Source organism: Salmo salar, chromosome ssa03 (genome assembly GCF_905237065.1).
Source record: "Salmo salar chromosome ssa03, Ssal_v3.1, whole genome shotgun sequence".
In the NCBI taxonomy this organism is placed as follows: Eukaryota; Metazoa; Chordata; class Actinopteri; order Salmoniformes; family Salmonidae; genus Salmo; species Salmo salar.
Genome location: NC_059444.1, coordinates 7642215 through 7669743, shown reverse-complemented (window position 1 = coordinate 7669743; position 27529 = coordinate 7642215). Strand labels below are relative to the sequence as shown.

Sequence of the window (27529 nt, the reverse complement as noted above, 5' to 3'; positions counted from 1 at the left end):
TGGCTAACTGCAAGCCTTGCAAAGCAATCACTATTTTGCTTCCTCTGCCTGCTATTCGGTGGAGTGGGTGTGTGCTCCAAGTCTGGGTGTAAGGGTCTCTTTTCCAAGCTTAAAGGGATAAACATTCACACGCCATACACTATATGCCAGAAAAGGTTGAATACATTGGCCATACTGTCAATCCAGCATGACTTCTGCCATGTTCAAAACAATTGGAAACTCTGAAAAAAACGAGATCTGACTGGGATCTGACTGGGAAAATACGTTTTGAACTGTAATCCAACTCGGAATTCCAATTCGAGAACTCGGGCCTCTTTCTAGAGCTCCGACCTGAAGTTTACTGACATCATGATTCAACCTTGTTTTTTTCAGAGTTCCCAGTTGTCTTAAAAGCCCCATAAATCTGGAGAACCTTCCTGTTTAAGTGAGCACAGCACAATGGGTCTAAAAATGTCTTGTATGCTGCTGTATAAATTATGTAATATGCCAAGGAGATATGTATACTGTAGCTAAGAAAGTGATACTAAGTGTATGTTGTGTAGTAAGCTGTTAGTAGCCCATGTGCCTCACCTTAATAATTTGGTACCTTTCCCCCCTCATAATTTCACCTACTGTTCTAACTTGGTGGTACACATGTAGCCTATTGCCTGTTTTAGAGAAATGTAATCATCGAATATTGCTTTCATTGTCATCATGGAAAAGAGCTTTCATTGTCTGATTATATTCACCTTTGTTTATCCTATGGTTCTGACTTAGTGTACAAAGACAATACTGTAAGAAAGGCCCATGTTCTGAATTCTGTTGGTGTACAAATAGTTATATTAGTTCGCTCATTAATGTCTAAATCAAAATTACGGATTGCCTCTTATCCATTCATCGTTCCCTTATGCCATAGTTCAAATCAAATCAATTGTCAGTAGAAACCGCATTTGTTTAAGAAAGTCAGCCATATCAGCTATGTTTTTTTAAAGGCAGTAAATGAGGCTGAATGAACTGTTTTGCTGCCAGACAAGGCTCTGCTGATAGCCAGGTTTAGAGGTGGTAAGGATTCACTCCATGGTGCTGAAGGGTAAAGCTCTGCTGTTGGGACAGCTTTATGTAGGCCCTAACAGTTTGTGGGCAACGTTTGTCACCGTTAAAATGCAATTCATGTATTGTTTAGTGTTGTGTTGTGTAGTGGATTTGCTGGCGTGCATCTAAAAAATATATATATATATATATTGTATTCGCCCAACCAAGATTTACATGCTAAAATCAACACTGCAAGAGAGCGATGATGTACTTCAGCTGAATGGGGGCCAGTCAACACTCACCAATCACCACGATGACAGTCTTTGTCAGCCAGAATGAAGGGAACAGATTGAGACACAGTCACTGTTGTATATTATCTGTTACAGGCCACTGGTTTTTGGGGAACTGGGTGTCTGACTGACACACCAAATACTGACACAGTTTTTGCTTCACTTTTAAAAAGACAATGGAAAGCGTCATCCATTGACATTTCATTGGCCAATTCGTTCAATAATAGATTACTTTATAATGGTCATCAATATGTTGCCTAAAAATGTCAGATGTGAATCTGCTGAGGTGTAATGGCAACTTTAAAGGGGCAATCTGCAGTTCGAACAGTAACAAATCCGACAGCCGACCACTGATTTTGGTAAACAGCTGAGGGATGGGGCTTGGAGAAATATAGCCACTCTTTAACTCATGGACAGAGCTATAAATACAAGTGCAGACCATTTATGATAACAATATTATAGTTTTTAGAGGTAGGGCTGTAACCGGGGTTTTAGTGAGGTCCTGCTGAGATAGGCTTCAATGTTAATGCAATAGAAGTCTCTGCCGGCATCGAGCCACCTGACTGACTGACATCATGGAATATCGAGGGCCAGTAGGAGGCACTCTTTCCTCTGGTCTAAAACAAAATATCCCAATGCCCCAGGGCAGTGATTGGGGACACTGCACTGTGTGGGGTGCCTTCTTTCGGATGGGACGATAACCTCTCTAGGGTAGGGGGCAGTATTTTCACGGCCGGATAAAAAACGTACCCGATTTAAACTGGTTACTACTCTTTCCCAGAAACTAGAATATGCATATAATTAGTAGATTTGGATAGAAAACACTCTAAAGTTTATAAAACTGTTTGAATGGTGTCTGTGAGTATAAAATAACTCATATGGCAGGCCAAAACCTGAGAAGATTCCATACAGGAAGTGCCCTCTCTGACCATTTCTTGTGCTTCTGTGGCATCTCTGTCAAAAATACAGGATCTCTGCTGTAACGTGACAATTTCTAAGGCTCCCATAGGCTCTTTGAAGGCACCAGAAAGTGGAATGAGATCTCTGCTGTCTCTGGGCTAGGTACAGGAGCGCTGTTTGTGAGTGGTCAGGCTGGTGGCTCAAAGACAGGAGATGCGCGGCCCAGAGAAGTGGCCATGTTTTTCTTTCAGCCTTTGAACAAAAACAACGTCGCCCGGTTGGAATATTATCCCTATTTTATGAGAAAAATAGCCAAAAAATTGATTTTAAACAGCGTTTGACATGCTTCTAAGTACGGTAATGGAATATTTTGAATTGTTTTGTCACGACATGCGTCCGCGCATCACCCTTCGGATAGGGACCTGAATGCACGAACAAAACAGAGGATATTTGAACATAACTATGGATTATTTTGAACCAAAACAACATTTGTGGTTGAAGTAGAAGTCCTGGGAGTGCATTCTGACGAAGAACAGCAAAGGTAATCCAATTTTTCTACAAGTAATTCTGAGTATACTGAGCCTCGATGTTGGCGAGTGTCTGTTTAGCTAGCCTTGATGGCCGAGCTATCTACTCAGAATATTGCAAAATGTGCTTTTGCCGAAAAGCTATTTTAAAATCTGACACCGCGATTGCATAAAGGAGTTCTGTAGCTGTAATTCTTTAAATAATTGTTATGTATTTTGTAAACGATTATCAAGAGTAATTTAGTAAATTCACCGGAAGTTTTTGGTGTGTTTGCTAGTTCTGAACGTCACATGCTAATGTAAAAAGCTGTTTTTTTATATAAATATGAACTTGATTGAACAAAACATGCATATATTGTATAACATAATGTCCTAGGAGTGTCATCTGATGAAGATCATCAAAGGTTAGTGCTGCATTTAGCTGTGGTTTTGGCTTTTGTGACATATATGCTAGTTTGAAAAATGGCTGTGTGATTATTTCTGGCTGGGTACTCTCCTGACATAATCTAATGTTTTGCTTTCGCTGTAAAGCCTTTTTGAAATCGGACAATGTGGTTAGATTAACGAGAGTCTTGTCTTTAAAATGGTGTAAAATAGTAATATGTTTGAGAAATTGAAGTTATAGCATTTTTAAGGTTTTTGTATTTCGCGCCACTCGATTCCACTGGCTGTTGACTAGGTGGGACGATTTTGTCCCACATACCCGAGAGAGGTTAAATAGGTGTCCTGACTCTCTGAGGTCATTAAAGATCCCATTGCACTTATCGTAAGAGTAGGTGTGTTAACCCCAGTGTCCTGGCTAAATTCCCAAATCTGGCCCTCATACCATCGTGGCCACCTAATCATCCCCAGTTTACAATTGGCTCATTCATCCCCCCTCCTCTCCCCTGAAACTATTCCCCAGGTCGTTGCTGTAAATGATAATGTGTTCTCAGTCAACTTACCTGGTAAAATAATGGTAAAATAAAAAAATTAAAAACTCATCTATAAGGGACTATTTACCAGTTGTCTCTGAGAGTGGGTTATTGTTTGTTTGGGGCAGGTATTCCCCCAGGGGTACGGGCAATGCCATCGGGGGTATGCCAAGTAAAAATGTGATTCACATTTTAAATATATATATATTTTTAAATACATTATTATAATTTTTTTTTTTTTTAATTCTTCAAACTGTTTTCCAACGGGGCTATACATTTAGGTGAGTTTTTTTTCTCATCTGAGTAACCTCGTTTCACTGCCAAAAATAAAATTAAACCATCTAGTGTTCAGCGAAATAACAACACAATGTCAAATACAGGTAGCCTAGTCAAATAATTAACATACAATCACATTTACCATTACTCTCTCCCAGGAATTCCACTAACGGTCCGTATGTAGCCAAACGTAGCTGCTGCTCATGTTGGTATCTGTACTGATGGCGCAAAAGCCATGACAGGGAGACCTAGTGGAGTGGTAACGCACGTGCAAGCAGTTGCTTCCGACGCCTCTTGGGTACACTGCAGCATCCACCAAGAGGCTCTTGCTGCCAAGGGAATACCTGACAGCTTGAAAGATGTTTTGGATACTACAGTGAAAATTGTTAACTTTTTTAAAGTAAGGTCCCTGAACTCTCGTGTTCAGGTGCTGGCCTATATGGGTGATGTTTTATCCTGCCTGAATCATCTTAATCTAGGATTACAGGGACTCTCCGCAACTATATTCAATTGGCGGGAAAATATTGAGGCTATGATTAAGAGCTCTTCTCTGTCTGCAATAAACAGGACAACACACAGGTCATTCCATCATTGTATGATTTTTTTGTGTGCAAATTAACTCAATGTTACCAGACAATGTCAAATGTGATAGAGCGAAGCACCTGAGTGAGTCGGGTGCGCAATTACGCAGGCACTTTCCCGAAACGGATGACACAAAGGCTCTTCACTGACGAGTCTGGTTTTGTCTCACCAGGGGTGATGGTCGTATTTGCGTTTATCGGCGAAGGAATGAGCGTTACACTGACGCCTGTACTATGGAGCGGGATCGATTTGGAGGTGGAGGGTCCGTCCTGCTCTGGTGTGTCACAGCATCATCGGACTGAGCTTGTTGTCATTGCATGCAATCTCAATTCTGTGCGTTACAGGGATGACATCCTCCTCCCTCATGTGGTACCCTTCCTGCAGGCTCATCCTGACATGACCATCCAGCATGACAATGCCACCAGCCATACTGCTCGTTCTGTGCATGATTTCCTGCAAGACAGGAATGTCAGTGTTCTGCCATGGCCAGGGAAGAGCCCGGATCTCAATCCGATTGAGTACATCTAGGACCTGTTGGATCGGAGGGTGAGGGCCATTCCCCCCCAGAGATGTCCAGGAACTTGCAGGTGCCTTGGTGGAAGAGTGGGGTAACATCTCACAGCAACAACTGGCAAATATGATGCAGTCCATGAGGAGGAGATGCACTGCAGTACTTAATGCAGCTGGTGGCCACACCAGATACTGACTATTACTTTTGATTTTGGCCCCCCCCCCCCCTCCTTTGTTCAGGGACACATTATTCAATTTCTGTTAGTCACATGTCTGTGTAACTTTTTCAGTTTGTGTCTCAGTTGTTGAATCTTATGTTCATACAAATATTTACATGTTAAGTTTGCTGAACATAAACGCAGTTGACAGTGAGAGGAAGTTTCATTTTTTTGCTGAGTTTATGTCAGATGACCTTACGTGACCTCTCTATTTATGGTTTATCTATTTCTGGTTCCAGAGTTACAAGGTAGAGAGAACAACAGTGCAGTATTGTGACCGCACAGATACCTCTGGAACAGCTGCTGTCATTGTTTGAGGAGCTCCCCCGAAATTCGTTAAGACTGCCTCGAGAGTACAGAAAAGAACAGAAACTCCAAGCTTGCCTCATTACAATTATTCAGCCACATAAATATGCTTTATTTAGTCTGCCCTACTGAACACAAATGAGTTCGGCCAGGTGCAATTAAAAGGGCCATGAATCGGGACGAATGTGTTGAATGGAAATAACAACAACAAAAAACTCTGAAATGCCACACTGCTTCAGTGGGGACAGCTTAGCTTGGGGCCTTGTTCTTCTCTCCCAGTGTGACTCAGTGGGGACAGCTTAGCTTTGGGCATTGTGCTTCTCTCCCATTGTGACTCTGTGGGGACAGCTTAGCTTGGGGCCTTGTGCTTCTCTCCCAGTGTGACTCAAGCACCATAAGTGACCAACACAGTAAGTTCATCGGTGGTTAAATCCCTATTTACATTTTTTTTGTAATTTTCAGTTTCCTTCCACATTGTCTCTCCTGGCTCTCTACATATCCACCAGCCCCGTGCTCTCGACCATGACGGATTAGGCTGGGCTGGACCCCCAGGGAAAAGGCTTAGTTAGCACAAAATGGAGGCTCAGTTGAGGCTTTCAGAGATGGACTAATCCTAGTCTTCGTCTCACATGGCACCCTATACCCTACGTAGTGCACTGCTTTTGAACAGAGCCCTATGGGGGTTGGTCAAAAGTAGTGCACTACAAAGGGAATAGGATGCCATGTGAGATGCAGACCCAGTGCCCCATACAGGCAGGAAGAACGTTGGGTGTCTGAAGAACATGTGGGATAGGTCTTCAGAAATACATGGATGCTGCCACACAATGTATTCTCCACAACAACAGGAGAGAACATTGAGGCAGAATAATGTAAAAACATCATATAACCATGCCTCATATATCTTTGGTAATTCAGGATGATCGTTAGAGATAGACACTCAAAAAGCATGTCAGAGTAGGAGAGCTGATCTTGGATCAGACCCCCCCCCCGTCCATATAATCTGATTCATTATGATCGAAAAGCCAAAACTGATCCTAGATCAGAAATATGTTGAGTCATTCTGTCTAACAGAGATGGTTTTAAGCAAAGAGATCATTGGGGGAAGTAATAACACAACCGCAGCTTTGAAAGGGACCTTTCAGTCAAACCTCTGTTTTCTCAGGAGCCTGAGGTAACTGGATCTCGATCTCGATCTCTCTCGATCTCTCTCTCTCTCTCTCTCTCTCTCTCTCTCTCTCTCTCTCTCTCTCTCTCTCTCTCTCTCTCTCTCTCTCTCTCTCTCTCTCTCTCTCTCTCTCTCTCTCTCTGGATATCAGTCAAGGGGCCACATGAAGGAGCTTGTGGCCCTGATGTGTTTTGGTAAAATGGCTTACCCAGTAGTGTGAGGATGCAGGCCAGGATGGCAATGAGGGCCCCGGTGCTGAGGCCCGCTGAGAGCATGGAGTTCTCACTCCCACATGACTGGGGGATCCCATCAGGGTCGCAGTCGCACACCCGGATGGACAGAGTGTTGGTGCTGCTGAGGGCGGGGCTCCCATTGTCCATGATGAGGACGGGGAGGCGGTACACGTTCTGGTGGCGGCGCTGGAAACCCCCTCGCTTGGTCAGCACAGAAGCGGTGTTGTCTCGGGGAGAGGGGGAAGGCATATTAATACACTGATAAAATTGTGTTCAGACAGTAATACTTGGTGGATTCCAACAAATCATGACAAACGTTAGCCGATATGGGGTTTACATAATGGAAAATAGACAATCAAGGCAAGGAAACCACAATATGGTTGTGGAGCTGCTCCTGCCTGGTGACTAAGCATCCATTTTGAATTGCTCCCTTATTCGTTTAGACTGTCCTGCTGCCAACTATGCATGTTTTATCGGCCCAATATGACCATGTGTCTGGCCGGTTAGTGCTATCCGGGATCCTTGTGAGGTTTCTACCCTATACCCTAACATTTACCCCTACCCATTCCGGGTCAGGCACTTACCTTTGTTGTCTCTCAGGGTGAAGTTGAGATTCCCAGCAGCCTCAGCGGTCAAGGAGAAGAAGAAGCGGTGTCCACTCTGAGGCTGGTCTCGGTCAACAGCACTGATGGTCTCAATGACCTGTAGGAGATAGATGACCAAAGGTTACATTCAGTTCAGGTCAGTTCAGTTTATTGTCTTGCATTCTAGAGTACGGTGTCTATATAAGAACAGTCTCAGCAGGACTTGTATTTATCACCTGTCGAGAGCTGTCCTAATATTATGGAACCCCTTAAGGGTCATAGTGGGAGAAAAAAAGTCAGTTCCCTCCTTTTTTTGTTCCCTCAATATAAAATGTGTTCCCTCGATATAAAAATGTATTCCCTCGATATAAAAGTGTATTCCCTCGATATAAAAGTGTATTCCCTCGATATAAAAGTGTATTCCCTCGATATGAAAATGTGTTCCCTCGATATGAAAATGTATTCCCTCGATATAAAAGTGTATTCCCTCAATATAAAAGTGTGTTCCCTCGATATGAAAATGTATTCCCTCGATATAAAAGTGTGTTCCCTCGATATGAAAATGTATTCCCTCGATATAAAAGTGTGTTCCCTCGATATGAAAATGTGTTCCCTCGATATGAAAATGTATTCCCTCGATATGAAAATGTATTCCCTCGATATAAAAATGTGTTCCCTCGATATAAAAGTGTGTTCCCTCGATATGAAAATGTGTTCCCTCGATATGAAAATGTATTCCCTCGATATGAAAATGTATTCCCTCGATATGAAAATGTGTTCCCTCAATATAAAAATGTGTTCCCAGGCCTCCTGAGTGGAGCAGCGATCTAAGGCACTGCATTGCAGTGCTAATGACATCACTACAGACCCGGGTTTAATCCCGGGTATTGGCCAAGTGCTGTCCAGGTTAGGAGAGGGTTTGACTGGGGAAGCTTTACTTGGCTCGTCATGCTCTAGTGACTCCTTGTGGTGGGCCGGACATCTGCAGGCTGACCGCTGTGTCAGTTGAACGGTGTTTCTTCTGACACATTGGTGCAACTGGCTTCTGGGTTAAGCGTGCAGGTGTTACGAAGCTCAGTTTGGAGGGTCATGTTTCGGAGGATGCATGACTCGACCTTCATCTCTCCTGAGCCCGTTGGAGAGTTGCAGCGATGAGACAAGATTGAAATCATGGAGAAAAAAAGGGTAAAATACAAAAAAATAATAATGTGTTCCCTCAAATGTTTTTATTAATTACCTCTATTCATGAATTTGTTCCTTTGGATCACTCCTGCAGATTTGAGTGCATGTCTTTATAATGGATTGATGAGAGTTAATTGAACTCTACTTCAATCTGGGTATGAAATACAAAGATTTTCTTCGTTGTTTGAATATATTATTGAGATAACCCCATTTATTTACAGAATATTTACTCCCTTTTTCAGAACCATGGATGATATGGCTGACTTGATAAACCACGAATCGAATGTTAAGCTACTCCTGACTCCTGGTGGATTTGTGGAGCCTATCTGAGGATTAGCCTGGATGTTTTTTTTCTTTCTCCACCATGACCCCCAAAGGGCTCCGTATAATATGAACACCATACTGGGCCACTGAGTGAAAAAGAAGATCCAAATCAACATTTATAATAAAAATGCACACAGACAGCATTTTCAAGAGATGACAACAGGTCACACCAAGAGATAGAGCCATATACTGTAAAACACCAGCTATAACATCTGATATGACAATAAGGAAGGTGATATTAGTGATACATCGAGAGGAAAGGCAGTACCATACTCTATAGGGGCTGGGACAAATTTAGGAGACCGTTACACCACCTACAAAATCCTCATTGAACCCTCCTGCGTGTGGTCAAGATTAGCCACTTACCAATATGATGACCTTTTCAACAATACTCATAATAATAACAATAGCGTTACATTGGTATGTTTTTCATTAGGTTGATATACAGTATTGTTAGTAGAACCTGGTATTCTATTTATATAATATGACTTGATAAATATGTGTGTATTGTAATTACCATCTAGGTCTGCTGCAGAACAACAAAAAGAGGAAGGCCCTAAAATTTGGCAAAGACTCCAACCACCCAAGACATAGACTGTTCTCTCTGCTACCGCATGGCAAGCGGTACCAATGCACCAAGTCTGGAACAGACAGGACCCTGAACAGCCTCTACCCCCAAGCCATAAGCCTGATAAATAGTTAGTCCATAGCGATTGGTTAACTATTTAACTATCTGCATTTACTCTCTTTGCACTAGTTCTTTTGACTCATCACATACGCTGCTGCTACTGTCTATTATCTATCCTGTTGCCTAGTCACTTTAATCCTACCTACAGTATACTGCTGTTACTGTCTATTATCTATCCTGTTGCCTAGTCACTTTAATCCTCCCTACAGTATACTGCTGTTACTGTCTATTATCTATCCTTTACCCCTACCTACAGTATACTGCTGTTACTGTCTATTATCTATCCTTTACCCCTACCTACAGTATACTGCTGTTACTGTCTATTATCTATCCTGTTGCCTAGTCACTTTAATCCTACCTACAGTATACTGCTGCTACTGTCTATTATCTATCCTTTACCCCTACCTACAGTATACTGCTGTTACTGTCTATTATCTATCCTTTACCCCTACCTACAGTATACTGCTGTTACTGTCTATTATCTATCCTTTACCCCTACCTACAGTATACTGCTGCTACTGTCTATTATCTATCCTTTACCCCTACCTACAGTATACTGCTGTTACTGTCTATTATCTATCCTTTACCCCTACCTACAGTATACTGCTGTTACTGTCTATTATCTATCCTGTTGTCTAGTCACTTTACCCCTACCTACAGTATACTGCTGTTACTGTCTATTATCTATCCTGTTGCCTAGTCACTTTAATCCTCCCTACAGTATACTGCTGTTACTGTCTATTATCTATCCTTTACCCCTACCTACAGTATACTGCTGTTACTGTCTATTATCTATCCTGTTGCCTAGTCACTTTAATCCTACCTACAGTATACTGCTGTTACTGTCTATTATCTATCCTTTAACCCTACCTACAGTATACTGCTGTTACTGTCTATTATCTATCCTGTTGCCTAGACTAATCCTACCTACAGTATACTGCTGTTACTGTCTATTATCTATCCTGTTGCCTAGTCACTTTAATCCTACCTACAGTATACTGCTGTTACTGTCTATTATCTATCCTTTACCCCTACCTACAGTATACTGCTGTTACTGTCTATTATCTATCCTGTTGCCTAGTCACTTTAATCCTACCTACAGTATACTGCAGCTACTGTCTATTATCTATCCTGTTGCCTAGTCACTTTAATCCTACCTACAGTATACTGCTGCTACTGTCTATTATCTATCCTGTTGCCTAGTCACTTTAATCCTACCTACAGTATACTGCTGCTACTGTCTATTATCTATCCTTTACCCCTACCTACAGTATACTGCTGTTACTGTCTATTATCTATCCTTTACCCCTACCTACAGTATACTGCTGTTACTGTCTATTATCTATCCTTTACCCCTACCTACAGTATACTGCTGCTACTGTCTATTATCTATCCTGTTGCCTAGTCACTTTAATCCTACCTATATCTACATATATTGCCTACAAAACATATTCATACCCCTTGATTTATTCCACATTTTGTTGTGTTACAGCCTGAATTCAAAATGGATTAAATATTTTTTTTCTTCCTCACCCATCTACACACAATACCCCATAATGACAAAACATGTTTTTAGAAATGTTTGCAAATGTATTTAATATGAAATATAGAAATATCTCATTTACATAAGTATTAACACCCCTGAGTCAATACTTTCTAGAAGCACTTTTGGCAGTGACTACAGCTTAGTCTTTCTGGCTAAGTTTCTTAGAGATTTCCACACCTGGATTGTGCAACATTTGCCCATTATTCTTTTCAAAATTATTCAAGCTCTGTAAAATTGGTTGTTGATCCTGGACAACCATTTTCAGGTCTTGCATAGATTTTCAAGTATTTTTAAGTCAAAACTGTAACTCGGCCACTCAGGAACATTCACCGTCTTCTTGGTAAGCAACTCCAGTGTAGATATGGCCTTGTGTTTTAGGTTATTGTCCTGCTGCAAGGTGAATTCATCTCCCAGTGTCTGGTGGAAAGCAGATTGAACCTGGTTTTTCTCTAGGATTTTGCCTGTGCTTAGCTCCATTCTGTTTATTTTTATTCCTGAAAAACTCCCCAGTCCTGAACGATTACAAGCATACCTATAACATGATGCAGCCAACACTATGCTTGAAAATATGGAGAGGAGTACTCAGTAATGTGTTGTATTGGATTTTTTAAATTCTGTACATGCTTCACTCTGTTAATTAGGTTAGTATTATGGAGTTACTATAATGTTGTTGATCCATCCTCAGTTTTCTCCCATCACAGCCATTAAACTCCATAACTGTTTTAAAGTCACCATTGGCCTCATTGCAAAATCCCTGAGCGCTTTCCTTCCTCTCCGGCTACTGAGTTAAGGAAGGATGGCTGTATCTTTGTAGTGACTGGGTGTATTGATTTTTGTATTTTTTATTTTATTTAACCTTTATTTAACCAGACAAGTCAGTTATGAACAAATTCTTATTTTACAATGATGGCCTACCCCGGCCAAACCCTAACCCGGACGACGCTGGGCCAATTGTACATAGCCCTATGCGACTCCCGATCACAGCAGGTTGTGATATAGCCTGGAATTGAACCAGGGTCTGTAGTGACACCTCTAGTACTGAGATGCAGTGCCATAGACCGCAGCACCACTCGGGAACTCCGTCCGAGTTGATACACCGTCCAAAGTGTAATTATTAACTTCACCATGATCAAAGGGATATTTTCTTTACCCATCTACCAATAGGTGCACTTCTTTGCGAGGCATTGGAAAACCTCCCTGGTCTTTGTGGTTGAATCTGTGTTTGAAATTCACTGGGACCTTACATGTAATTATATGTGTTGGGTACAGAGATGAGGAAGTCATTCAAAAATCATGTTAATCACTATTATTGCGCACAGAATGAGTCCATGCAACTTATTATGTGACTTGTTAAGCACATTTTTACTCCTTAAGGTATTTAGGCTTTCCATAAGAAATGGGATTGAATACTTATTAACTCAAGACATTTCAGCTTTTTTATTTTTTGTTAAGTTATAAAAAGGTCCAAAAACATAATTCCACTTTGACATTATGATGCATTATGTGCAGGCCAGTGACAAAAAAAAATCTAAATGTAATCCATTTTAAATTCAGGCTGTAACAAAACTAAAATGTTAAAAAGGCAAGGGGTGTGAATACTTTCTGAAGGCACTGTATCTATTACCTCGTACCCCTGCACATGGACTCGGTACTGGTATCTTGTGTATATAGCCAAGTTATCCTTACTCATTGTGTATATATTCCTTGTGTTATTGTTTTTCTATAATTACAAACATTTTCACTCTGCATTTTTGGGAATGGCCCGGAAGTAAGCATTTCACTGTTAGTCTACACCTGCTGTTTATGAAGCATGTGACAAATAACATTTGATTTGAAATAGATGAAAATACATAGGAGTATGAATTCTATTATTATATCACCTTGAAATGATCTCAAAAACACCATCATATCAGTTCCAAACCAAATGGAAAAGGGGCAGCGCGAGTTTAAGCCAAATAACTAATACTGCACACACACACAGACACACACACACACACACACACACACACACACACACACACACACACACACACACACACACACACACACACACACACACACAGAGAGAGAGAGAAAAATCAGTACACACAATGTTTGCCTCGGACAATTTAAGCATTAAAGTGGAAAAGCCATTCCCGGGCTGGCTTACGATTTATGACACACATGAAAAAAAAACACACCATTTAAAAGTGCTGTGTTTGAAAGATGATTATCAGCGGAGGCCCATCAGGTGGCGCTATAAGAAGATTCCCCCCGGCCCGACGCTCTGCGGTGGCCTAATCCCCCTAGCTTTGGCTGGGTAAAACACCGGCCGTACCGAGCCCTGCCCTCGTGAAGAGCAAGTCAGCACAAAACTCAATGTGAGAAAATCTCCTGGAAACTGGAAATGCACCACCATGCCAACAGGGTTTCTGTCCCAAATGGGGCCCTCTTCCCTATATAGTGCACTACTTTTGACCAGAGCCCTATGGCACCCCATTCCCTATATAGTGCAACACTTTGACCAGAGCCCTATTGAACCCTCTTCCCTATATAGTGCACTACTTTTGACCAGAGCCCTATGGCACCCTATTCCCTATATAGTGCACTACTTTTGACCAGAGCAGAGCCCTATTGAACCCTCTTCCCTATATAGTGCACTACTTTTGACCAGAGCCCTATGGCACCCTATTCCCTATATAGTGCACTACTTTTGACCAGAGCCTTATGGCACCCTATTCCCTATATAGTGCAATACTTTTGACCAGAGCCCTATGGCACCCCATTCCCTATATAGTGCACTACTTTTGACCAGAGCCTTATGGCACCCTATTCCCTAGATAGGGCTCTGGTCAAAAGTAGTGCACTATGGCACCCTATTCCCTAAATAGTGCACTACATTTGACCAGAGCCCTATGTCACCCTATTCCCTATATAGTGCACTACTTTTGACCAGAGCCCTATATAATGAATTTGATTCCATTTGTGCACCCTGGAGTAAGTAAACAACAACAGTATTTTTTCGTGATAAATTGACATAAATCCACAAATGTGCTACCTTGTCCGTGCGAGGATTTAAAGTTTAAACCCACGTGATTATCTGGATGGATTTAGTGTCTTATTTGTTTAGGTAGCTCAATATGTGTTGTCCCGTCTCACTTAACAGTGAGTGAATATTTGGCACAGGACTTTGAGAGGTTTAAGGGCTTTTAGGATCATCAAATAAATAATGTATAAATAAACAGTTATTATTTTATATAAGTGTTATTTATATGTTTGGTTTATTTTCTGTTTGTTTTATTTTCTGTTTGATTTATTTATGAGCACATTTTCTGCTTTTGGGACCAACACTTTACATGTTGCGTTTATATTTTTTGTTCAGTACATTGCTATGAGGAGAAGGGTTCAAAAACGGTGTCATGGGTCAAGTAGCCCACAGGCAGATAGATATGTAAAATATAGATGATATGATACACACTTGGAACATAGCATGCTTTACCCATATATACTGTATTGTTCACCCTTTCAAGATCATGATATTTCCCCAAAAAGGGCCCTTGACTGAAAAGTGCCCATGGTTAATGGCACTATAGGTATATTATAGGTACACTATATATACATATATATATACATACAAAAGTATGTGGACACTGCTTCAAATTAATGGATTTGGCCATTTCAGCCACACCCGTTGCTGATAAGTGTATAACATTGAGCAGACAGCCATGCAATCTCTAGACAAACATTGGCAGTAGAATGGCCTTACTGAATAGTTCAGTGACTTTCAACGTGGCACCGTCATAGCATGCCACCTTTCCAACAAGTCAGTTCGTGAAATTTCTACCCTGCTAGAGCTGCCCCGGTCAACATCTAGGAGCAACAACGGCTCAGCCGCGAAGTGGTAGGCCACACAAGCTCACAGAACGGGACCACCAGGTGCTGAAGCCCGTAGGGCGTAGAAATCGTCTTTCCTCGGTTGCAACACTTACTACTGAGTTCCAAACTGCCTCTGGAATCAACGTCAGCACAAGAACTGTTCGTCTGGTGCTTCATGAAATGGGTTTCCATGGCCAAGCAGCCGCACACAAGCCTAAGACTACCATGCGCAATGCCAAGCGTCAGCTGGAGTGGTGTAAAGCTAGCCGCCACTGGACTCAGTTGAAACGCATTCTCTGGAGGGATGAATCACGCGTCACTATCTGGCAGTCTGACGGAAGAATGTGTGTTTAGCGGTGCCAGAAGAACACTACCTGCCCCAATGCATAGTTCCAACTGTAAAGTTTAGTGGAGGAGGAATAACAGTCTTAACGCTACAGCATACAATGACATTCTAGACAATTCTGGAATGTCATTCTAGAATCGTCAGTCTAGAATCGGGGGAAGGCCCTTTCCTGTTCCAGCATGGCAATAACCCCGTGCACAAAGCGAGGTCCATACAGAAAAAGCATGTCGAGATCGGTGTGGAAGAACTTGACTGGCCTGAACAGAGCCGTAACCTAAACCCCATTGAACACCAACTGCGAGCCAGGCCTAATCGCCCAACATCAGAGCCCGACCTCACTAATGCTCTTGTGGCTGAATGGAAGCAAGTCTCCGCAGCAACGTTCCAACATCTAGTGGACACCTTCCCAGAACCAGTGTCCATATACTTTTGATCGTGTAGTGTATATTGTAGGTGTATTATTATATCAGTTATCTGTGATAACAAGCTGTAACCTCTTTCATTTGCCTTTTTAACACTATTATCCGTCGCTCCATGGAAGCCCCCCTAGAGAACATGCAGCCAGCTAGAAATGCTACACATGTACGAAAGGCTGGGCAGAGACGACACCTCAGACCTGTCACGCTACAGTGGGTCTACTTGTTAGCCAGCCAGTTACTATTCAAATCATATACCAGTCATTTAGGAAGGCAGCAGTCATATGGAAAAAGACATACATTCAAATAATAACTTTGACAAGTGCTGGACCGACATATAACAACGGTACTCTGCATGGGATTTAGCATTATAATTCTTCTTCATCGTTTGCCATTACAGCACAGGTCTTTGTGTGAAAAAAAAACTGGCAGTCAAAATCAGCTCTGGACGACACATCATAACCAATAAAGGGATGACAGTTGGAAAAATGGCCGAAATCAAGGGCACCTAAATAATAGAGCAGGTACCCTGAGATAGAAAACAGAAGGCAGAGCGAGACAAACTACATGAATAACCCCATTGCAGGTGTGGATTGCCGATGGGACTTAGGGACTGACGCTTACACACCCGCCATCTGTTTTGTATTGCAACGGCTGAAGTGGAAACCTTTTGAGGGTTTAGGAAATTAATACATTTGGCTTGTTCATTATTGCTTTGCTTTTGTAAGCAAAACTCCAGGGAGGAGGATGGGTCATGTAAGGATAGTGCCATTAACAAGGAACAACAAGGAACAGCTATTGGTAATCCCTTGTATTAACTCTTCATCGAAAAGGCAAACATTTTAGTTTACCTTTATTTAACAAGGCCAAACCTGGATGACGCTGAGCCAATTGTGCGCCGCCCTATGAACACTTAATAAACATGACAGTGACGGCAAGCTGTTATTGCTTTAAAAATGAGCTTTAAAAAATGCCATTGCAGATTTTAATTATTTCTATCTTAATTGAAATATCTAGGTGTGTGGATCGATGGCGGGAAAGGTATCCTTAATTTACTGAAATGACCGAATCGGACAGAGACACAAACCTAAAGCTAAGGGTTTCTGATTCTTGTTGTTTCTTATCATCTCATTCAAACCATACAGCAGACATGCAAGCGTTGACGTAAACCATTAGCGACTACCTTTCCATAGTGTATCTTTAAGTTCATAATGAGTGATAAACAGTCATTGAAGGTTAAGGATTTTACTTAATTAAAATGTGTCTTTAGCACATAATTATTTAGCATACATTGAAGTCACACTTCCTTTCCCAATGCCTTTTTTAATTGAAACAATCATGGTAACTATTTATACTGAAAGGTAATTAAAAAAACATGATTAACAAAAATGTAGAATTTTCTTTTGTTTTGATATTAAAATAATTTGCTCCTCCGGGTGTATTTTTGAATAAGAAAGCAGTGGGAACAAGGAGTTCTTGGGGATATGGCACAATAACTAAGACAGAGACTAATATGAGTATTGTCCTGTTTAGGTTATGGTACTTGTATTGAGAGGTGTTATGCTCACATTTGTAAAAACATTTGTCCCAGGTTCTGGAGTAAATTGTAATATGGAGAAAAATGTAATGTTCAAACGTGTAGGCCTATATGTTCCCAAGTGTTCAGTTTCATTAGGATACCGGTTGGGGCATATGTATTTCATTTTTTTATTTAACTAGGCAAGTCAGTTTAAGAACACGTTCTTATTTTGATTAAATTCCATATGCTTGATAAAACTAAGTACTTAGGAGTATGTACCAAAGTGCAGATTTATTTTTGCTCTCAGTTCTATTAATTGCTATTTTCTTCTAATATCGGAAAAAGTCAAACGTGTGACAACCAGCCCCAGTCTCCCCTACCGCTGACCATTGTAACCGGTCATTACCATTTGTAACAACAAAACATGCCTGCTTGATTGTAATACCCTTCCAGCTTAGACCCCTGTCCTGCAAATCCTACAATACTGTTGACGGATTGAAGTACACCACCCACCCCTTTTTAGCGTCCCTCCCCCAGCTGAGCGTCCAGGCTACAAAACCAGGACCACCCAATCAAAGAGAAACCTCTAAGAACACAAATTTCTCAAAAATCTATTAACTATTTTGTTTGTGACCACTTCAACAACCCTAACAGTCTCAGAGGTTTTGATTAGATTTCCCCTTATGCTTAGACTTCCGCTGTCTGTCTCAAAGGGCCGGTAGGTACATTGTACCCAGTATGTTGTTTCTAAGGCCTTAATGGTAGCTGTTTGAGATTTTTTTTCATCAGACGGGAGTCATAGGAGAGAGAGAGAACAATATTCTCTCTCTCTCTCTCTCTCAGCCCTCTTTGTGGCGGCTTCAACGCAGCTTAGTCAATCAGGGACACAATCAAGTTGTTTGTTTTTACAGGATTGCCCTTGTCATCCAATTACAATCAGGTATTGGCAGTGAATGCCGAACTCACAGGAGTCTAAGGCACTGTTGACGTTGGTTTTGTAAATATTATATACAGCTGAAGTCGGAAGTTTACATACACTTAGGTTGGAGTCAGATTTGTGTGTATTGTTAGATACTAATGCACTGTTGCAAAAAAAAAAGTTTTATGTCAAATGCGTTACAGTTTTGATATTCTTTGCTACTCCTTATCTGATGTTGGTCTATTGAGATCCCAACAGCATCAAAATCATCATTGTCCTGAAGTTTCTTTTCAAAGTAGTACAGGAATCCACTTAATTCATTTGGGAGAAGGTGCATGTATGTAGGCTAGGGTTTTTCATGTTGTTTTGCTCAGTGTCTCTCAGTGCTGCAAACAGGGACTCCTTTGAATTGTTTAAGTGGCACAGCCTCGGGATGACAATGATTTTCACAAGTTACCGCTGTTCAGATCTGTTTTTACTCTATAGCCAACTCATATATTTGTTGTCATACTATGACAACTCCAAGTTTGGCATGTCAACTCCAAGTTTGGCATTACAATTACCACAGCAGCTGGCTATACAGCCCAAACATATTGAAGGCCAGAGTAATATTCAGATACTCTACAGTATATGTGAACATTTTTGGAGCTCAAATCAGTCTAAAGAGATAATTTGAGCATTTTGACAACTAGCATTAGCACAATGATTTGGAAGTCCATGGGATCAGCTAGCTGATCCCATAAACTTCCAGTCATTGCGCTAACGCTAATTAGAAATCGTTCCAGAAACTACCTTCAACTTCCTTTAAAAAGAGAGACATACAAATGGTATCCATGAGTTCATCTGACTCCTATTCCATAGGAGATTGAATACCATTAACTATATCGGGCTCCCGAGTGGCGCAGCGGTCTAAGGCACTGCATCTCAGTGATTGAGGCGTCACTATAGACTACAGACACAACTGGCTGTGATTGGGAGTCCCATAGGGCGGCGCATAATTGGCCCAGAGTCGTCCAGGTTTGGCCGGTGTAGGCTGTCATTGTAAATAAGAATTTGTTCTTAACTGACTTGCCTAGTTAAATAAAAAATGATATATAGTTATTCCATATGAGATTGAATACCACCACATATAGTTATTCCATATGAGATTTAATACCATTAACTATATACTATATAGTTATTCCATATAGGATTTAATACCACTAACTATATAATAGGATTTCCTGTTATCAACCTCTTGCCTGATCTCCCGGACGACGTTACTAGCCTTGTCCCTGCCTGTACTGTTGCCTTTTTGGACCCCTGTGTATGACCTTCTGCCTGCCCCTGGACCCAGCTACCTGCCTCCTCCTGTGGTCCTTTACAAATAAACACATGCTCTGGAAACCAGCTCTCTGTCTCCCATCGTGTTCATTAAAATAATATATAGTTATTCCATGTGAGACTGAATACCATGAACTATATAATATATAGTTATTCCATATTAGATTGAATACCACTAACTATATAATATATAGTTATTCCATATTAGATTGAATACCACCAACTATATAATATATAGTTATTCCATATGAGATTGAATACCACCAACTATATAATATATAGTTATTCCATATGAGATTGAATACCACTAACTATATAATATATAGTTATTCCATATGAGATTGAATACCATTAACTATATAATATATAGTTATTCCATATGAGATTGAATACCATGAACTATATAATATATAGTTATTCCATATTAGATTGAATACCATTAACTATATAATATATAGTTATTCCATATTAGATTGAATACCATGAACTATATAATATATAGTTATTCCATATTAGATTGAATACCACTAACTATATAATATATAGTTATTCCATATGAGATTGAAATACCATTAACTATATAATATATAGTTATTCCATATGAGATTGAATACCATTAACTATATAATATATAGTTATTCCATATGAGATTGAATAGCACTAACTATATAATATATAGTTATTCCATATGAGATTGAATACCATGAACTATATAATATATAGTTATTCCATATGAGATTGAATACCCACTAACTATATAATATATAGTTATTCCATATGAGATTGAAGTACCATTAACTATATAATATATAGTTATTCCATATGAGATTGAAATACCATTAACTATATAATATATAGTTATTCCATATGAGATTGAAATACCATTAACTATATAATATATAGTTATTCCATATGAGATTGAATACCACTAACTACATTATATAATATAGAGTTATCATAAAGGAGATAAAACTTCTCTGTCTTACCATCTGTGTCTCTACAGGCAGTGGGGCACATAAGCTAAATTAAGACAAACATTTAAATGAGTCTAACGTGCATATACAGTATATATTGGATATAGGTCTGTATAATTAAGCAATAAGGCACGAGGAGGTGTGGTATATGGCCAATATACTATGGCTAAGAGCTGTTCTTACGCAAGACTCAAGTTGGAGTGCCTTGACAAAGCCCTTAGCTGTGGTATATTGGCCATACACCCCCCCCTCCAAGTGCATTATTGCTGTTATAAACTGGTCACCAACGTAATTAGAGCAGTAAAAATACATGTTTTGTCATACCCGTGATATACCACAGCTGTCCGCAAATCAGCATTCAGGGCTCAAACTACCCGGTTCCCGTGTGGTGCAACGGTCTAAGGCACTGCATCTCTAGTGCTAGAGGTGTCACTGCAGATCCTGGTTCGATCCCGGGCTGTATCACAACTGGCCGTGATCGTGAGTCCCATAGGGGCGGCGCACAATTGGCCCAGCATCGTTCTGGTTAGGGTAGGCTGTCATTGTAAATAAGAATTTGTTCTTAACTGACTTGCCTAGTTAAATAAATATAATACTATCTAATATATAACTATTTAATATATAGTTATCATTAAGGAGATGTTATCTCCTCGGCCATACCATCTGTATCTCTACAGGCAGTGGGCCATGAGGAAGAGAAGTGTCCATTCATGTGTATAAATCGCCTCATTGGAAGCGCATGAGGGCCTTGAACTCAGCCATTACATAAAAGACAATATTCTAATGTCAAAGGTCACCAAAGGACACACAGGTCCATCAGGCCGTGTATCCCTGTTAACCTGATTGGGCTTAATTGCACTCATTAAGAGAGCACCACATATTTAATACGGCTATCATCTCCTACTATAATTATGACGGGCAGTGGTGTGTGATGCTATTGTATTTCAATGGATTGCTTGAAGAGATTCTTGGGTATGGGGGTATGTCAATGTGGTGTGAACAATTCACTGGTATTGTGTTTTTGTTGTTGTTGTTGTGAGGACTTAATGATGCCATTTTCACAACTCAAAAAGGTGTAATGTCACACACACACACACACACACCACAGCTGTGCTCCCACTCCACAGAGACAGAGAATGGATGCATAAGTAAACGTGTGGTCTCAGCTTGGCTGGTTGGTTGCCGTGGCGAGCTGACACCGAGTACTTGACACCACGCCACGTTTTCACACAAACCAATTTCATGCCACAATCCCCCCACAGTCCTGTTTTGCATCCCCTTATAAAACCCTTTTCCACATGGCAGCACAACGCTTTGATCCCCTGATTAGGCACCTGCTATGGAGATCCATGTGATGCCTCTAACTACCTTCACCTGACCGCTGCTGTTTTATACAATTGGCTATGAGACAATTATGGCGCAGAAAATCTTTTTCCACCTCAAAATGTTGCCCAATTATTGATATGCCTAATTATCAGTGATGGGGAAGCTAATCCGAAAATTTAGTTTACCAAGCTACCAATTATTTCACACTGGAAAAAGTCGAGCTACATCAAGGATACCCTTAGAAAAATATAGTTTACTAAACTGAAGTTACTTTGAAAAAGTAGTTCACTAAATCCATACTACTTTGTGAAAAATTATCATATGTAAATCTGAAATGTCATAAACTACAAATTGCAAGAATAGATCACTTCCGGGTCATATGTTAACAGAATGTGTAATTTAACCTATTAAACGCAAAAACAATGTTTCAAGTGAGAATTAGGCAGGTCTGATGCCGAAAAAGAAAGGAAATGATTGTCTACTTCTTTTTGCAAAAAACAGTAGTGTGTAGTTCCAGTAGTTAGCTACACCGCTACATGGTAAAACAGTAGTGTGTAGTTCCAGTAGTTAGCTACACCGCTACATGGTAAAACAGTAGTGTGTAGTTCCAGTAGTTAGCTACACCGCTACACAGTAAAACAGTAGTGTGTAGTTCCAGTAGTTAGCTACACCGCTACACGGTAAAACAGTAGTGTGTAGTTCCAGTAGTTAGCTACACCGCTACATGGTAAAACAGTAGTGTGTAGTTCCAGTAGTTAGCTACACCGCTACATGGTAAAACAGTAGTGTGTAGTTCCAACAGTTAGCTACACCGCTACATGGTAAAACAGTAGTGTGTAGTTCTAGTAGTTAGCTACATGGTAAAACAGTAGTGTGTAGTTCCAGTAGTTAGCTACACCGCTACATGGTAAAACAGTACTGTGTAGTTCCAGTAGTTAGCTACACCGCTACATGGTGAAACAGTAGTGTGTAGTTCCATCAGTTAGCTACACCGCTACATGGTAAAACAGTAGTGTGTAGTTCCAGTAGTTAGCTACACCGCTACATGGTAAAACAGTAGTGTGTAGTTCCAGTAGTTAGCTACACCGCTACATGGTAAAACAGTAGTGTGTAGTTCCAGTAGTTAGCTACACCGCTACATGGTAAAGAAAGTAATTAACTACTGAAAACACTGCCAATATTTGAATTTGAACTACCACCAAGCTACTGCAAAATGTTCTTAAATTACTAGTTTAACTACATCTAGTTCACTACTCCCCAACAATGCTAATTATTCATTTGTTTTAATTGCGACAATGATATCAAATATAATTGTTTTATCCAATATAACAGCGCTACCAAAACATTATCATCTTTGAACTCTGCATCAGAACATTCAATTGTGTCATCCCATTCTAATGTACTGTATATGGCCCTCAGTCTTCCATTACCAATAGGAGATTTCAAATGCATCATAAGATGTTGACATACCTGTCCAGGTCTGGCACTCTCACAAAGGTAGGTCTCGTACTCGATGGCGAAGACAGGCGCGTTGTCATTGATGTCCGTCACTGTGATCAGAACCACACCCTTTCCCACTTGCAATGGGTCCACTGAAAAAAAAAGAAACAAGTGGTCAAGGATAAGCACAACCAAATGCCCTGGTCTATAAGCATGTATCAATTCAATAAAAAATACAAATAATAATAAAAATATATGCATGTATCTGGCAGTGGAGGCTCCTCAGAGGAGGAAGGGGAGGACCATCCTCCTCCGTGAAACTTCATAAAAATGTAAACAGTGAAACATTAAAAAAAGTATTTTTAGTATTAAAACTATACTAAATATATTCATATGTCACCAAATAATTGATTAAAATACACTGTTTTGCAATGAAGGTCAACAGTAATTTCAACAGCACTGTCTAAGGTAGGGGTAGGGGTAAAGCAGAATGAGGGGATGCAGGAAAGCTAAATGTTTGAACCAATACCGAGACAGTTGCATGTTCTGCCCCACAACATCAAGTTCCTTTAACTGATTTCACCACACACCTGTATTAGTGTGTCTTAAAATAACTTTATGGAGCTACACAGACAAGTTTAGAGACTTGAACAAAAATGCTAAAAAGTTAGCGTTTGAAAACAGTGGCCACGTAAACAAAAACCAAAGCGTGGGTTGCTACATTACCTTGTCCATAGACTGCTTACAGGGTAAGCGAAACCAATATTTAAAATGTGGTGAACTATCCCTTTAAGAAAACATTCCGAAAACAGACTGTGTAGGAAGTCTGGAAGACTGGGGGTGTCTGGAAGTGTTCTTATTAAGAGTCGGAGCTCGGCAACAACTCTGTGGTCTTCACTGAGTGACTCGGCATGCTCTTGACGACGCATGTTGTTTGCTTTATAACAAGCTAATTATGTCTTGTTTACCTTCTCTTCAGCTGAACCTTTATCTTAATATAAATCATGGATTGGGGTAACCGACATGCCAAGGTTTCTCGGCACGCTAAATTCTCCACTGGAGAATGGTCTGAAGGCAGAACGTTCATAGATAAAAATACAGATTTGTCAAAACAGACGCACGAGAATAGTTGATCCGTGTTTTTATATAATTTTCAACTTCCTACAAACTCAGTGTGTAATGACCAATGGCCCTAACACCATATACTGTGTGTGATGCATTATCATCTACTATGTATAGCGTCTTCATAAATCAAGATGAATTGGTATTACTAGAAATCTATTGAACTTTAAATAATAACCTAGAAAGGAAAAAACACTTTCTGCTATGTCATAGTAAACGGTATACCTCAGAGATTGATGTTCCTATCATTGATGTTGGGGTACTTACTGTATGTCCCTCAACTGTTTCTCTGCAGATTTCTCCACAGTTCAACCATAAGTGGGGAGTGGTGAGCTGAGGAAAATATACCTGAGATCTGGTTGTCTCTCAAAGACACGGGTGTAATTCATGTGCGGAGAGATAGATTTACTCAACAGATGGGTTGGCTGTATCTGGAGTCACTTATGTCTTAATATGAATAATCCTCTACGTCTGTAGCATGTGGGCAGAGTCACAGGTGAGATCAACAGTGATGGGTCTGTTTAGTTTGAACATTATCCCCTGTGATTTCAGTCAACAGTGATGGGTCTGTTTAGTTTGAACATTATCCCCTGTGATTTCAGTCAACAGTGATGGGTCTGTTTAGTTTGAACATTATCCCCTGTGATTTCAGTCAACAGTGATGGTGTAAGGCGTGGGTGTTTGTTGACGAGGAATCAAGTGCAGGAAAACAGCGATTCAGGGTATTGGCTTTAATAGGCTTACAGACCAAACGACAGCCAACCCAAACAGCGCACAGAGCGCACTACAAAGCAAAGTGCCCCAAACACACGGGACAAAACACAGCTTGCGCAAACATACGCACCACTGAAAAATGTGCAACAAACAGCGTGTAACCACGCACAGCATACAATGGAAATAATCCCGCAGAAAGAGCAGGCGGGCCTGCTGGGCTAATAAAGCCCGCTAATTAGCCCAACTAAGAACAGGTGCACGTAATAACGTAAAGGGGGGAAAACAAAAGGGAATCAGTGGCAGCTAGTAGGCCGGTGACGACGACCACCGAGCACCACCCGAGCAGGAGGGGGAGCTACCTTCGGTAGGAGTCGTGACAGATGGGTCTGTTTAGTTTGAACATTATCCCCTGTGATTTCAGTCAACAGTGATGGGTCTGTTTAGTTTGAACATTATCTCCTGTGATTTCAGTCAACAGTGATGGGTCTGTTTAGTTTGAACATTATCTCCTGTGATTTCAGTCAACAGTGATGGGTCTGTTTAGTTTGAACATTATCCCCTGTGATTTCAGTCAACAGTGATGGGTCTGTTTAGTTTGAACATTATCCCCTGTGATTTCAGTCAACAGTGATGGGTCTGGTTTAGTTTGAACATTATCCCCTGTGAGTTCAGTCAACAGTAATGGGTATATTTAGTTAGAACTTTATCCCCTGTGATTACTTGGGAAATTCTGTAATCTATACACAAATTCCACCGGCAAACACTGAACACCTGTGGAGGGCAAATGGCACCAGCTCCACCAGAAGGACAACATCTGGCAGTGTGTGTGTGTGTGTGTGTGTGTGTGTGGGTGTGTGCGCGCATGGGAGTGTTTGTGTGTTTGTACGTCTGTGTATGTGCATGTATGTGTGTGTGTGTGTGTGTGTGTGTGTGTGTCTGCTTGGCCATTACAACAACCCTCTCTCCATTTGTCCTCTATGGTAAAAAGCATATGTCCACAATATCATTCCAACAGACTCCCTCTTTCTCCTCCCTCTAACTGTCCTCACTGTGGGTCAGCTCTTCTGGCTGATGAAGAGGATCTGAAGTATGATTTAGATTTATCTAGGCTGCAGCTCAAAGGTCAAAGGTTTTTCCCTTCGATTACAGAAATCAATTCATCTAGCCAGAAGAAGCTAGAGAAATTATACTCCAAAATTATGTTTTATCATCACATATCTACTTTGAGTTTCACTACAATGCTGGGGGTTCAAACCTGTGCTCGATCATCAGCTGTCTGCCTGTCATATACATGGTTGGTCAGTTCAGTCTAATTAAGGCATAGATGTAATAATTTGAGCATTGCTTTGCTCACAATTCCTGGGTTGTGTTCAGCAGGTATGAAAGGGGAGAAAATGATTCAAACGAGAGTGAAATGGGGAGGTGCTATCTGAACTGGTTTGTTTTTGTTTTCCGTTGCAAAATGTTTTGCTATGGTGTGAACACACCCTAATGAACATGACCCTGATGTAAAGCCTTGCTTCAACTGCGCCAATAGCTAGCTTACTAATACAGCACACATTTAGTAAGTGTCAGTTGCCATCTATACAATCTAGTGGATAACACATTGGCTGTGTTCCAGGCCGCCTACATTACATTCGCAAATCGCACAACCCCTGAAAGTGTTTAACATGACAGTAACAGCATTAACATGATATTGCAATCTGATGCCCAAATCCTTGATTAATGTGCAGCTCAACTGCTTTGTAGTCGGTCTGGAACGTGGCCAATATCACAATATCAGTTCCTGTTAACATACATGTGTTTGCAATGCGAAATTCCATTGCTCATAGCCTTCAGAAAGTATTCACACCACTTGACTTTTTACACATTTGTTGTGTTACGGCCTGAATTTAAAATGGATTAAATTGAGAGGTTTTTCTCACTGGCTTACACACAATGCCCCATAATGTCAAAGTGGAATAATGTTTTTAGAAATATTTACAAATTAATACAAAATGAAAAGCTGAAATGTCTTGAGTCAATAAGAATTGAACCCCTTTGTTATGGCAAGCCTAAATAAGTTCAGGAGTAAAGATGTGCTTAACAAGTCACATAATAAGTTGCATGGACTCACTCTGTGTGCAATAATGGTGTTTAACACGATTTTTTAATGACTACCTCATCTCTATACCCCACACATACAATTATCTGTAAGGTCCCTCAGTCGAGCAGTAAATTAAAAAACACAGACTCAGCCACAAAGACCAGGGAGGTTTTCCAATGCCTCGCAAAGAAGGGCACCTATTGATAGATGGGTGGGGGGGGGGGGGCAAAAAG

The 27529-nt window shown here is 40.7% G+C and overlaps 1 protein-coding gene across 1 annotated transcript in view; it reads right to left on the bottom strand.

The window, feature by feature from the left end:
* LOC106597376 (cadherin-7) overlaps positions 1-27529 on the bottom strand; it is a 135137-nt gene that overhangs the window by 13751 nt on the left and 93857 nt on the right. Inside the window, exons 9-11 of the mRNA XM_014188578.2 lie at positions 23405-23526; positions 7517-7634; positions 6908-7159 (exon numbers count right to left, since the gene is read on the bottom strand). Of these exons, the coding sequence (XP_014044053.1) occupies positions 6908-7159; positions 7517-7634; positions 23405-23526 (492 nt within the window). The remainder of the gene's footprint in view (positions 1-6907; positions 7160-7516; positions 7635-23404; positions 23527-27529) is intronic.